This window comes from Chrysochloris asiatica, unplaced genomic scaffold (genome assembly GCF_000296735.1).
Source record: "Chrysochloris asiatica unplaced genomic scaffold, ChrAsi1.0 scaffold00080, whole genome shotgun sequence".
NCBI lineage: Eukaryota > Metazoa > Chordata > Mammalia > Afrosoricida > Chrysochloridae > Chrysochloris > Chrysochloris asiatica.
The window spans coordinates 739620-751100 of NW_006408598.1; the positions used below are offsets into that span (position 1 = coordinate 739620).

Genomic DNA, 11481 nt, shown 5'->3' on the forward strand with positions numbered 1-11481 from the left:
AATATCTATACCTGTGTTTTAGGGATACAGATATTTGTCAGGAATCAATGTTCTGCAGAATTGTGAAGTTGCCCTAAATCATTACAAGACAGTGGCAGATTATAGTGAGTAATATACACAATTTATTTTTAAAAAAACAACAGACTTGCCAAGTAATTAAAAAAATAAATCATTAACAGTTGACATAAATTTATAAGAAAAAATTTAAGCTATTCTTTTTTTAACATCAGTTATAATATTATTCTTTTAATACAAGTGAATTTCTGATTACTTGCTAGTTACTTTTCAAAGGTGTTAAATGATTGTACTTCTATTCTCAGACTATTTTTTTTACATATTCTTATGATATACTTTCCTTATACTGAGAATTTGAATGTAACACCAATAAATATTAACCAGTTTTCCCAATGATAGCATTTAGAATATGAATGACTTGTTAAAAAACTTTCTAAAGAAACAAATATAAGGCACAAACATTGGGTGTCTCTATCACTCTACTTGAGAAAAATTCAACCCTTGTCCATTGTCTATTAAAAATAAGTGCAAGGCTAATACATGTTCCTAGAATCTTTTTCAAAATTGTATGTAACATCTCATCTTGCAATACTATTAAACATAATAGAGTTTATAATTCTTTCAAGAAGTGAATAAGGTCAAGTTCATCTGGTTAATTTCTAGAATCAAAATGACATCAAAACACACATATATGGCACTATTACAATCTGAGAAAAAGGAAAAGAGAAATTACTTCTGAATTTAAGATGCTATAAAAACATAAGGTGATTTCATAATAAAATGAACATCAGTATATATTTATTTCAAACTTCACTCTTTGATATGTGTATTCAAGCTTACTTATTGTTTTATTTTCAAACCATTCATAGAAAGTAATTAAGGAGTAGATATTACTTTCATTTTCTAGTTTCAGTCCCAGGAAATGCCAATGGTAGAGGGTGTCTCCTCTTTTCTTGAGCCTGCTGGGCCAAGATCTTCAGTAGGATTGGGTATATATTAGTATAATACTGATGTGGGTTGCAAAGAATAACTAGGTTTTATACCCTCTTCTCAGAGTCCTGGTACTGCTGTAGGAGAAGCACTAGACCACAAGGTCAGTTTGAACCATGAGGCCAGTAGTTCACACTCACCAGCTGCTCCTCAGAAACCCTATAGAGGGTCTCCATGAGTTGGAACCAACTTGGCAACTCTTAACAACAACAACATACCCTCGTCTCAAAATGAAATAAGCAAAAATCAGCAATTTTTTTTAATTTTTCAAGGAACTTCTATTTCAATTAGAGAACCAGACTTCTGTAAAATTTAAGGATAATAGGCCTAGCAATGTTTTCTCTAAGCTGACTTTCATCTCTTGCAACCTTGTGCATTCTGGCTATTCTCAGACTTGTTTCTATTGACAGTTGCTGACAAATTGGAAAAAACGGAAGGTATCCCAGTGGAAAAAGTGATACTTACCAAAAGACCTGAAAATCTGAATTCTGACAGTGAGATTTTGGATTGGGACATATATCAATACTATAAATTTTTGGCAGAAAGAGGAGATGTTCAGATACAAGTAATATATACTGAAAATCTTGTATTTTTAGAACATGAAAATTAAAAGGGTTTTCATTTTTTCCTAGTCCTGGAGGTGTTAACAATGCCCAGTTTGGGTGGTAAAGGGAAGAGACACTCCTGTCCTACTCCGAAGGTTTTATCCCCTGACACTTGTAGTTCCTGTGGTCTTTGGGAGCATGAGTAGCCATAGTAATGGCTATTTTTTACATTTGATTACTCCTAAAAAATTCATTTAAAAAAATACCCTAGATTTTGATGATAGAAAAAAGCACCACCCAATCCTGATTTAATAGGAAAGAACTTCTCAAGGATCTAGAAATATTTTGTTTTGGGGAATGGGGCTGCATTTGTATAACCTTTGAGAATCAAGAATGAAGCCCCATAGGATTATGTGCCCAAGCATTAGTATACAGACTGGCATTTCGCCACCAAGAAGCCATATGCCCAAATATCCAAGACAGGATACAATCTTTTTTCCTGCAACTTTTAAGATGCCAACTACATCAAATGGAGTCAACCAACTATAATAAAAACAAACAGTAAACATGTTTTCTTTGGTTTATTTAAATTAATAGCACTGCTAAAACTACTTTCAAAAATTATTGTTCCTAGGTAACTCTTGGGAAGTTACATCTAATTGGGAGGAAAGGCGTAGATCAAGATTACTACGTAAGTTAACCTCAATATTCAGCAACCTGGAGTGGGCATGTACTTTGTGGGAAGACTGGCTGGGGTTATAAAAGGGTAGAGAGAGGAAGTTGAAAAAATTCCTAGGGAAAGCCCATGCTTCTGACTTCAGTTAGATCTGCTTCCCAGCTTTTGAGTGAGAACAAAATTACCCAGAGGGAATATTTTTCCTACCTGCCTCCAGGTGCCAAGGGGTAGGGGCTTGGATAGAACAATTTGAGCTGAGAAGTGTTCTTGTTCCAATTGAGTCTACCAAAACACATCCTTGCATGGCACCAGGTGAAAATAATAACCCCACCTACTGGAGTCCTGGTGTGGCGCTGTGGGCTAATGCATCAGACTGCAAAGTTGTTTGAATTGCAACGTCAGTGGTTCAAGCTCACCAGCTGCTCCTTGGAAACCCTATACAGGGTCGCTATGGGTCAGAATCGACTCAATGGGACTTAACAAAAACAACAACTACTGGCCTCAGACTCTCTCCCTGCCCAAAGACCAGTAGCAGTAAGTTCACCTGGGAGACTTCTGCTAAGGAATCTGAGGACCAGCTTCATCCCCATTTGGCTATATCAGAGTACAGTCTGCTTTTGATACATTACTAAGATTATTAGGCATCTTTATAAATTTACAAGACTCCTTCAATCATTTTTGTTTAATTTTATCGTATCCCAGTAAGATTAGAAGATTAACTATTTAAATTGATAATGGAGAAAAAAAGCAAGTAAACTTTGCCTACAAAGGACCCTTCTAAGTAAGGTGCCTGAGAAATAGGATGAGGTCTTATCCACATTCAGACTGTGGTTTCAAGGCCCTAGATCAGCATAGATCTGGAGTAGTAACTTAAATTCTTTTAAAAGGTGATTTTGTAGCCCTAGTCATTTTATAGTCCTGGTGGTGCTATCAACTAACTACAAGGTCAGCAGTTCAAACCTACCAGTAACTCCCTGAGAGAAAGATGAGACTGCCTGTTCCTGCAGTCATTTAGTCTCAGAAACCCTATATGGGGTCACGCTGAGTCAGAATTGACAAGATGACAATGGGCTTTGATTTTGTCATTTTATAGGTGCCACTTGTTCATTGGCTCAAAGTAACATATAACCTATTCATAGTTCAATGTCTAAGCAATGGAAAGAACTACTTTATAAGAGTTTTCCAAAAAAGATTCACTCGTTATCATTTCCATTTCCATTTTTATTTTTTATTTTATGAATTTTTGTTTTGGTATATTAGTTTCTGTTTCATATGCGGTACTGTAAACATGAGGTAAATGTCAAAAACAGTTCATTTTATAAATTGCGATAAAATGTTTATTTAAATAAACATGTGCATCCTGGGTCAATTGTAGGACTCCAAGGTGTTTCTTGTTTTTATTTTTTATAGTGGTAAATGTAAACATAATAAATTATTTTCCTTTTTAGATTTTTTAAAATCCTAATCATAGCATTGTAGGATAAGCACTAGACTGCTAACTGAGGTTCAAATCTACCAGCTGTTTCTCAGAAATTCTACAGCATGTAACAGCAACAACAGAAAATTTATGGAAATAGATAGTGATGAAGGGAGCTTGGTGGCTCTGTAGGATAAGCACTGGACTGCAAGCCTCAAAATTGGCAGTTCAAGCCCACTAACTGCTCTATGGAAGAAAGATAAAGCTTTCTGCCCGCCCCCCAAAATTTACAGCTTCAGAAACTCTATACATGGTCACTATGAGTCAGAACCAACTCCATTGCACTTAACAACAATCATAACAAAGGGTTTAGCTTCTTAAATTGGAAGTTCTGTACACAAAACATTACTTGAATTCTAGATTTTAGCTTACAATGAATTTCTCTGATCGAACTCTTGAGAGACTCAATATGTGTCTCTTATGGAACTCATAACTGAAAAGAATTCCTCATTTTCCATGAGCACAAGATTAGTCAGAATATGAAGACACTCAAACTTCGGCTGTAGAGAGGACACACAATTTTTGTGTAGTATAATAAAACCCTATAAAATTAAGTACTTTGGGTCAGTTCTAGATACTGTGAAGACCAGATGGTCTAGAACCTATGACATGCTACAGCTTTCCTCAAGAGGTTTTATAGTTTTACATCACTACTTTATAGATGAGGTACTGAGACTAGAAAAGTGAAGAAATTTGCTTTAGGTCTCACAACAAGGAAGTAAGATTTTTAAGAAGCAGAATTTGAATTCAGGCCTTCCTAACCTGTGCTCACTTCATTAAACCTTACTTCCTTCATCTGAGCAAAAACAAAAACACCATCAAAAAAAACTTCTACTCTAAAATTTCAGATTCCTAGTTGTTAAAGAAAAAAAATGACATCATGTCTCAAGTTTATTTCAATTCTTTCTAACACTGACTTAGGCCTCGTGCTTCCTATCTAGAGATTCCAAAAAGGTTGGTTTCAATCCAGAACTGACCCAGTGGTCGAGGCATACTCTGGGACTAGCACAGGCTTCCCTTAGTCTAATAAACCTGAATTTGCATGGAGGGCAGCAGTCAAGATCTTACACCACAAGACTGATTGGTTTGTGTATCAGTTAGTTTAGGATACATAACAAACCACTCCAGATTTAGGTGGCTTAAAATAACCACTTATTTAATTCATTATTTTTGCAGGCTAGCAATTTTGGTTAAACTTGACTGAGCAGTTCTTCTGAATTGGGCCAGACTTTGCTAATCTTGGCTGGATTTGTCTATATATATGGGATTAGCTGCAAAATTGGTTAGAGTTAGCTGTCTTTTGTCACAGGCTTCATCTGGAGTGTCTCTCTGTGTAGTTTCACACTTCCAGATGACTGGTTCAAGCTTTTCTATGGCAGTCAAAGGGTTCTAAGAACACAAGAGCAGAAGTCTCTTGAGGTCTAAATTTGGAATTCACACATTTCTGCCACATTCTTTTGGCCAAAGCAAGTCCAAAAGTCCAACCAGGATTCAAAGGTTAGGAAAAGAGACCTTTGCTCGTATGGGTGGAGCTGCAATGTATTGTGGTCATTTTTTGCAGCTTACCATACTTTGATTGCACCAGAACCAACTTGGAGTATCTAAGATATCAATCTTTATGCATCCTATTCTTACTTTTGATGATGTCTTGTTTCCCCAGGTTCTTATTTAATATATTCCATGTTCTGACTTTTCATGGATGTTTGCAGCTGTTTCTTCTTATTTTGAATTGTGTTCTATTAGCAAATGCTCTATCCATGTCATTAAGGTCAATGCTACTTTGAGGAGGCAGCTCTTCCCCAGGTTTGAGTGCCTTCTAAGCTGAGGGATTTATTTTCTGGCACTGTATCAGAAGATGTTCCTCTGCTAGTCATAGAGTTTTCAGTGACTAACCATTTACAAGTGGTACAATTCTCCTTCTTTTCAGTCTACTTAGTCTGTAAGCGCCATTGAAACTTGACTAAGCTGGTATTTAAAATACCAGTGGCATCGCTTCCAGCAACACAGTAACACACAAGTCACTACAGTATGAAAAAGTGACAGACAACTGGTAGTGCTCAGAATAGTGCCTGCTGTATATTACATGCTCAGTAAATACTTTATGAATTAGCAATGGCATCCTAAGCATTGTACGAGGGAAAGTCAAAATGTATTGCTGTAAAAATCATAGAAATCTTTATTTTAAAAATATTAAAATATGAAGCTGTTTTTAATCAACATTTCCTCCATTTAGGGCTTTATACTTCTAAAAGTGGTATTTTCATCTCTCTAACATTCCTGCAAAGGAGCTCTGGTAACGTAGTGGTTACGAATCAGGCTGCTAACCTCAATATCAGCAGTTCGAAACTACCAGCTTTTCCTCAGAAGAAAGATGAGGCTTTCTGCTCCTGTAAAGATTTACAGCCTCAGAAACCTTATGCAGGGTTACTGTGAGTCAGAACTGACTCCACAGTACACTACTACCACCCCCTCCCCAAATAATTCTGTAGAATTATTCAATTTATGCCATATCAAACTGGCAATTTTGCCATCCTTGAGGAACTCCAATTGTGTTCCTTTCCAATATTTTTTTGGTTGGAGGTTGGGCAGAGAGCAAAAAGAATTATAAGGGATAAGATCAGGGCTGTAGGATAGATGAGAGAATTTTTCAATAGAACTGTTATTGAACAGCCCTTGCTACCCTCAAAAAATAAGCAGGTGCATTTTTGCAATGGGGAACGAAATCCTCAGTGTGCCTTTCCTGGTCTTTTTCTTACCAAGACAGCTTTCAATTTTTAAAAAATTCCTTTTTAATAAGTTCCAATGATTGTCCTATGTCCTTTGAGAAAATCTACCAAGATAACCCCGTTAGAATCTTAAAAAACAGTGATCATAACCTTCTGAGCTGACCTTTCTGCCTTGAATTTAATTGCCCTAGAAGGTCCCCTAGAAAGCTACTGTTTTGATTGGGCCATCTTATTTGAAAGCACCCTAATGAGACTTACACAAATGTATTACTAAGAGAATTTGTCTATAGTGATCCACTGATCTCAGACACATGTTTAAACATGTTTTGTTTGGAATAAACCCATACATGCATAACTTGACACCCTGGTAGCAACATTTTTTAACTTACCTCCTGCATGTTGCTCTTCAGTCTGAGACTTACCAATTAAACCTGGATGCTAATGCTTCAGCCCACCAAAGAAAATGCCATCACAAGATTAAAATTCTTTTTAAATATGTGATGCCCCAGTTTATTTAATTTTAATATTTAAAATTAAATATTAAAATATCTAGAAACAACTAACTAACTTGCCTTTCTTCTCCTCAGTGTTGGGCTGAATTAATCTCTCTCTTACAAGTTGTTGCCCCAAGCAACATTCCAACCCCTCACATTGCTAAATTCTTAATTATTTAAAAGTATTGTATATGCATTTCTTGATTACATTAACTTGGATATTCTAAATATAAATTTTAATATGGTTTGAATTTCTAAATATATACAGACTCAGAATGAATTGGATTAGGAAAGTTAGATGTTTGGATGCATAATATTAAAGTGGATAAGTCATAATTAAATTAAACCTGGCAGAGCGATGACATCAACTGTGCTAAGGGCAATTGTTTTGTCTATTCTGTCACCCATGAAAATAAAAGAGTTGACATTATCTTTTCAGAGCCTGCGATAAACAAAGTTCACATCAAAGGTTTTTGAACAATAGATTTTCTTGATGTTTCATTCTCTATAAAATGTTACAAATGAATTAAACTAGGAGTTTTCTTAAAATTTATGAAAACTCTGTTCACTTTTTAAATAAGGAGATATGAGTTCAAACAATAAAAATTCACTTAGTATAATACTTATGACATACTGTATTTCATCCTATCCAAAATTGCAGGACACACCATTACTTTTTATACCACTGGTCTGGTGCTATAGGATAAAGCACAGGACTGCAAGATTGGTTTAAACCACAAGGTCAGTGCTTCAAACTCACAAGCCATTCCCTGGATACCATATACAGAGTTACTATGAGTTGGTGGACATGTTTCAGCTGAGCTTCCAGATGAAGACAGATGAGGAAGAAGGAGAGGTGAACTACTTCTGAATATTTAGTTACTGAAACCTTATGAATAGCAGTGGAACACTGTCAGCACCAGAATATTGAATACTGAAACATGACGAAGAGCACCAAAAGATTGTCAGATATAGTGCTAGAAGATGAGCCACTCAGGCTAGAAGACACACAAAATAAGGCTGGGGAAAAGCTGTGCCCTCAAAGTTAAGCTGACCATGATGATGTGAATGGAGTAAAGGATTCGTGACCTTCATTTGCTGATGGGGCACAACTCAAAATGAAAAGAAACAACTGTAAATGTTAATGGATAATCACAGCATGGAATATATGAAGTATGAATCTAGGAAAATTGGAAATTGTCAAAAATGAAATGGAATGCATAAACATTGATATCCTATGCATCAGCAGAAACGGACTGGTATTGGCCATTTAAATTCTGACAATCACATGTTTTATTATGCCAGGAATGACAAATTGAAGAGGAATGGAATTGCATTCATCGTCAAAAAGAACATATCAGGATCTGTCTTGAAGTATAGTGCTGTATGTGATAGGATAATATCCATAAACCTGCAAGAAAGACCAGTTAATGCCACTATTATTCAAATTTACACACCAACCACTAAATCCAGTGATGATGTTATTGAAGAATTCTACCAACTTCTTCAATCTGATATTTACCAAACATGAAATCAAGATGTAGTGATAATTATTGGTGATTGGAATGCAAAGTTTGGAAACAAAGAGAAAGGGTCAGCCATTCGAAAATATGGTCTTAGTGATAGAAATGATGCTGGAGATCACATGATAGAATTTTGCAAGACCAATGATTTGTTCATTGCAAATACCTTTTTTATACAACATAAAAGATGACTATACACATGAACCTCACCAGATGGAATACATAGAAATCTAATTGACTACATCTGTGGAAAGACATGGTAGAAAAGTTCCACATCATCAGCCAAAACAAGGGCAGGACAGACTGTGGAACAGACCATCAATTGCTCATAGACAAGTTCAGGCTGAAGCTGAAGAAAATTAAAACAAGCCCACAAAAGCCAAAATAAAACTTTTAACATATCCCACCTGAATTAAAAGACCATCTGAAGAATAGATTTGATGCATTTGACACTAACGACTGAAGACCAGAAGAGTTGTGAGATGACATCAAGAACACCATACAGGAAGAAAGCAAAAGATCATTAAGACAAGAAGAAGGAAAAGACCAAAGCGGATGTCAGAAGAGACTCTGAAACTTCCTTTCCAGCACAGATATGCTAAACTAAATGGAAGAAATGAGGAGGTAACAGAGATTAATTGAACATTTCAAACTTCAAGAAGTCAGTTCAAGAAGACAAAGTCAAATACTGTAACAAAATGTGTGAAGACCTGTGGTTAGAAAACCAAAAGGGATAACATGCTCAACATTCCTAAAGCTGAGGGAACCAAAGAAAAATTTCAAGCCTCATCTTTCAATATTAAAGAATTCTATGGGCAAAATATTGAATGGTGCAGAAAACATCAAAAGAGGATAGAAGGAATACAGAGTCAATATACAAAAATAAAGAGGTTGGTATTTGAGAGATGGAATATGATCAAGAGCCAATAATACTGAAGGAAGAAGTCCAAGGTGCTTTGAAGGCATTGGCAAAGAACAGGCACTAGGAATTGATGGAACACAAATTGAAATCTTTCAACAAACTGATGCAGCACTGGAGGCACTCACTCATCTATGCCAACTGACTGGAAGAGATCTGTATTTGTGCCCATTTCAAAGAGAGGTGACCCAATGGAATGTGGAAATCATTGGACAGTATCATTAATATAAAAAATCTTACATGCATGTGAAAGTTGGACAGTAAATAAGGAAGACCATAGAAGAATTGATGCATTTGGGTCATGGTGTTGAAGAAGAATATTAAAAGTACCACGGACTGCCAAAAGAACAAACCAATCTATGTTGGAAGAAGTACAGCCAGAATGCTCCTTGGGAGCTCAGGTGGCCAGACATTATCTCTTATACTTTGGACATGCTATCAGAAGGGACCAGACCCTGGAAAAGGATATCATGTTGGGTAAAATGGAGGATTGGAAACAACAGGAAGATCCTCAATGAGATGGACTGGCACATTGGCAGCCACAGTGGGCTCAAACATAGCAACAATTGTGAGGTTTTCTCAGGACGGGGCGATGTTTTCTTCTGTTGTACACAGAGTTAGTACTGACTCAATGGCATCTAACAACAATAACAAATGAGTTGGAACCACCTCGCCAGCACACAACATTTTAAAAACAATGCAGTATAAAATTTGTAATTTACATATAAATTAATAATTTATAAAATAATAGAAATTATATGATGTCATTGATAGTGAAAAAATGATAGTAAACAGTATCCTAATTAAAATGGGGAAAATACACATCTTAAAATCAATGAACTATTAATGGTATATGATCATATATAATAAATTAATGTATTGATGAGTTACTGTACAGATGAACAGATGTCTGCATGTATGTATGGATAGGTGGATGGATGGATGAGTGAATAGATGAGTGGGTGAATGGATAAATAGGTGGATAGATGAATGGATAGATATTTAATTGTAACTCTTGAAGTGTGTAACTCAAATTGGCTCTTAAGTATATTCATCAACGTAACTTGCATAGTATTTCCACCCAGTGTTTAATAAATGTCTACACAATCAAAGTAATAACATTAAGAACAGATGCATTCAAAGAAAAAGAAAATAGAACTGACGTGCCAAGTAAGCCATGGAAGTGGAGGGGGCTTTGAGGGGAATTTAGAGCCTCATGCCCTTGGGTTTTTATGAGATCATTGCATTGAAAGTTGTTGTTGTCAAGTGCCTGTTGAGTAGGTTCCTACTCAGAGAGACTCAGTATAGGTTTCCAAGGAGTGGCTGGTGAGTTTGAACCACCGACTTTGAAGTTCAAACCGGTCTTATAGTCAAATGCTTACCCTACAGCAACATACCAGAATTCAATATTAGAAGTTTGTATTTGCTTGCATAGAATAAAGTATCTTCTTTTAATAGATGAGGTCTAATTTCCCAATGGTAACTTTTTTCCAATAACTTTTCATTGGCAAATATTTAAGAGCCAAAGTCTAAAAATGTACTTTAAAAATGAATTTATATCATCATAATTATAAAATGATAGAGCTGGAAAAGGACCATAGAGATTGAAATCCAGTCCCCGTCCCGCCCCCTCCCTCACACATTTTTTTTTAACAATGTGAAAATTTATCTTTTTATTCACGTACGCTTACTTTCTTTCCAGAAATACGTACTGAGTGACTTATAAATAGCAGGAGGAGTGTGGTGGCTCCATCGTATAAGCGCTGTGCCTCGTACCACAAGGTCGGCGGTTCAGTGCGATGAGGATGAGATATTCTGCTCCTACAAATATTAAAAAGCCTAGGACATCCATGCTGGGTCAGCCTGAGTCAGCACCGACTCAACAGCACTTAGCAACAAAAATAAGAACAAACAGTTGAGACTGTGTTAAATACAGAGGATTTAACATTGGGGTGACAGAAAAAAAAGCAATTAAATAAATGGATACACGCCAAGACAGGGACAGAAGCTGTTGTTGTTAAGGGCCATCGAGTCAGTTAGTCTTATAACAAAATAATGCTCAGTTATATATTGGATCAATGTTGGTGGTGATTATGTGCCGTGGAGTCGGTTCCAA

The 11481-nt window shown here is 36.1% G+C and overlaps 1 protein-coding gene across 1 annotated transcript in view; it reads left to right on the plus strand.

Annotated features, from left to right (window-relative positions):
• Window positions 1–11481, plus strand: part of SEL1L2 (sel-1 suppressor of lin-12-like 2 (C. elegans)) — a 126928-nt gene that overhangs the window by 5016 nt on the left and 110431 nt on the right. Inside the window, exons 2-4 of the mRNA XM_006865641.1 lie at window positions 23–104; window positions 1416–1570; window positions 2185–2241. Coding sequence (XP_006865703.1) covers window positions 23–104; window positions 1416–1570; window positions 2185–2241 — 294 coding nt within the window. The remainder of the gene's footprint in view (window positions 1–22; window positions 105–1415; window positions 1571–2184; window positions 2242–11481) is intronic.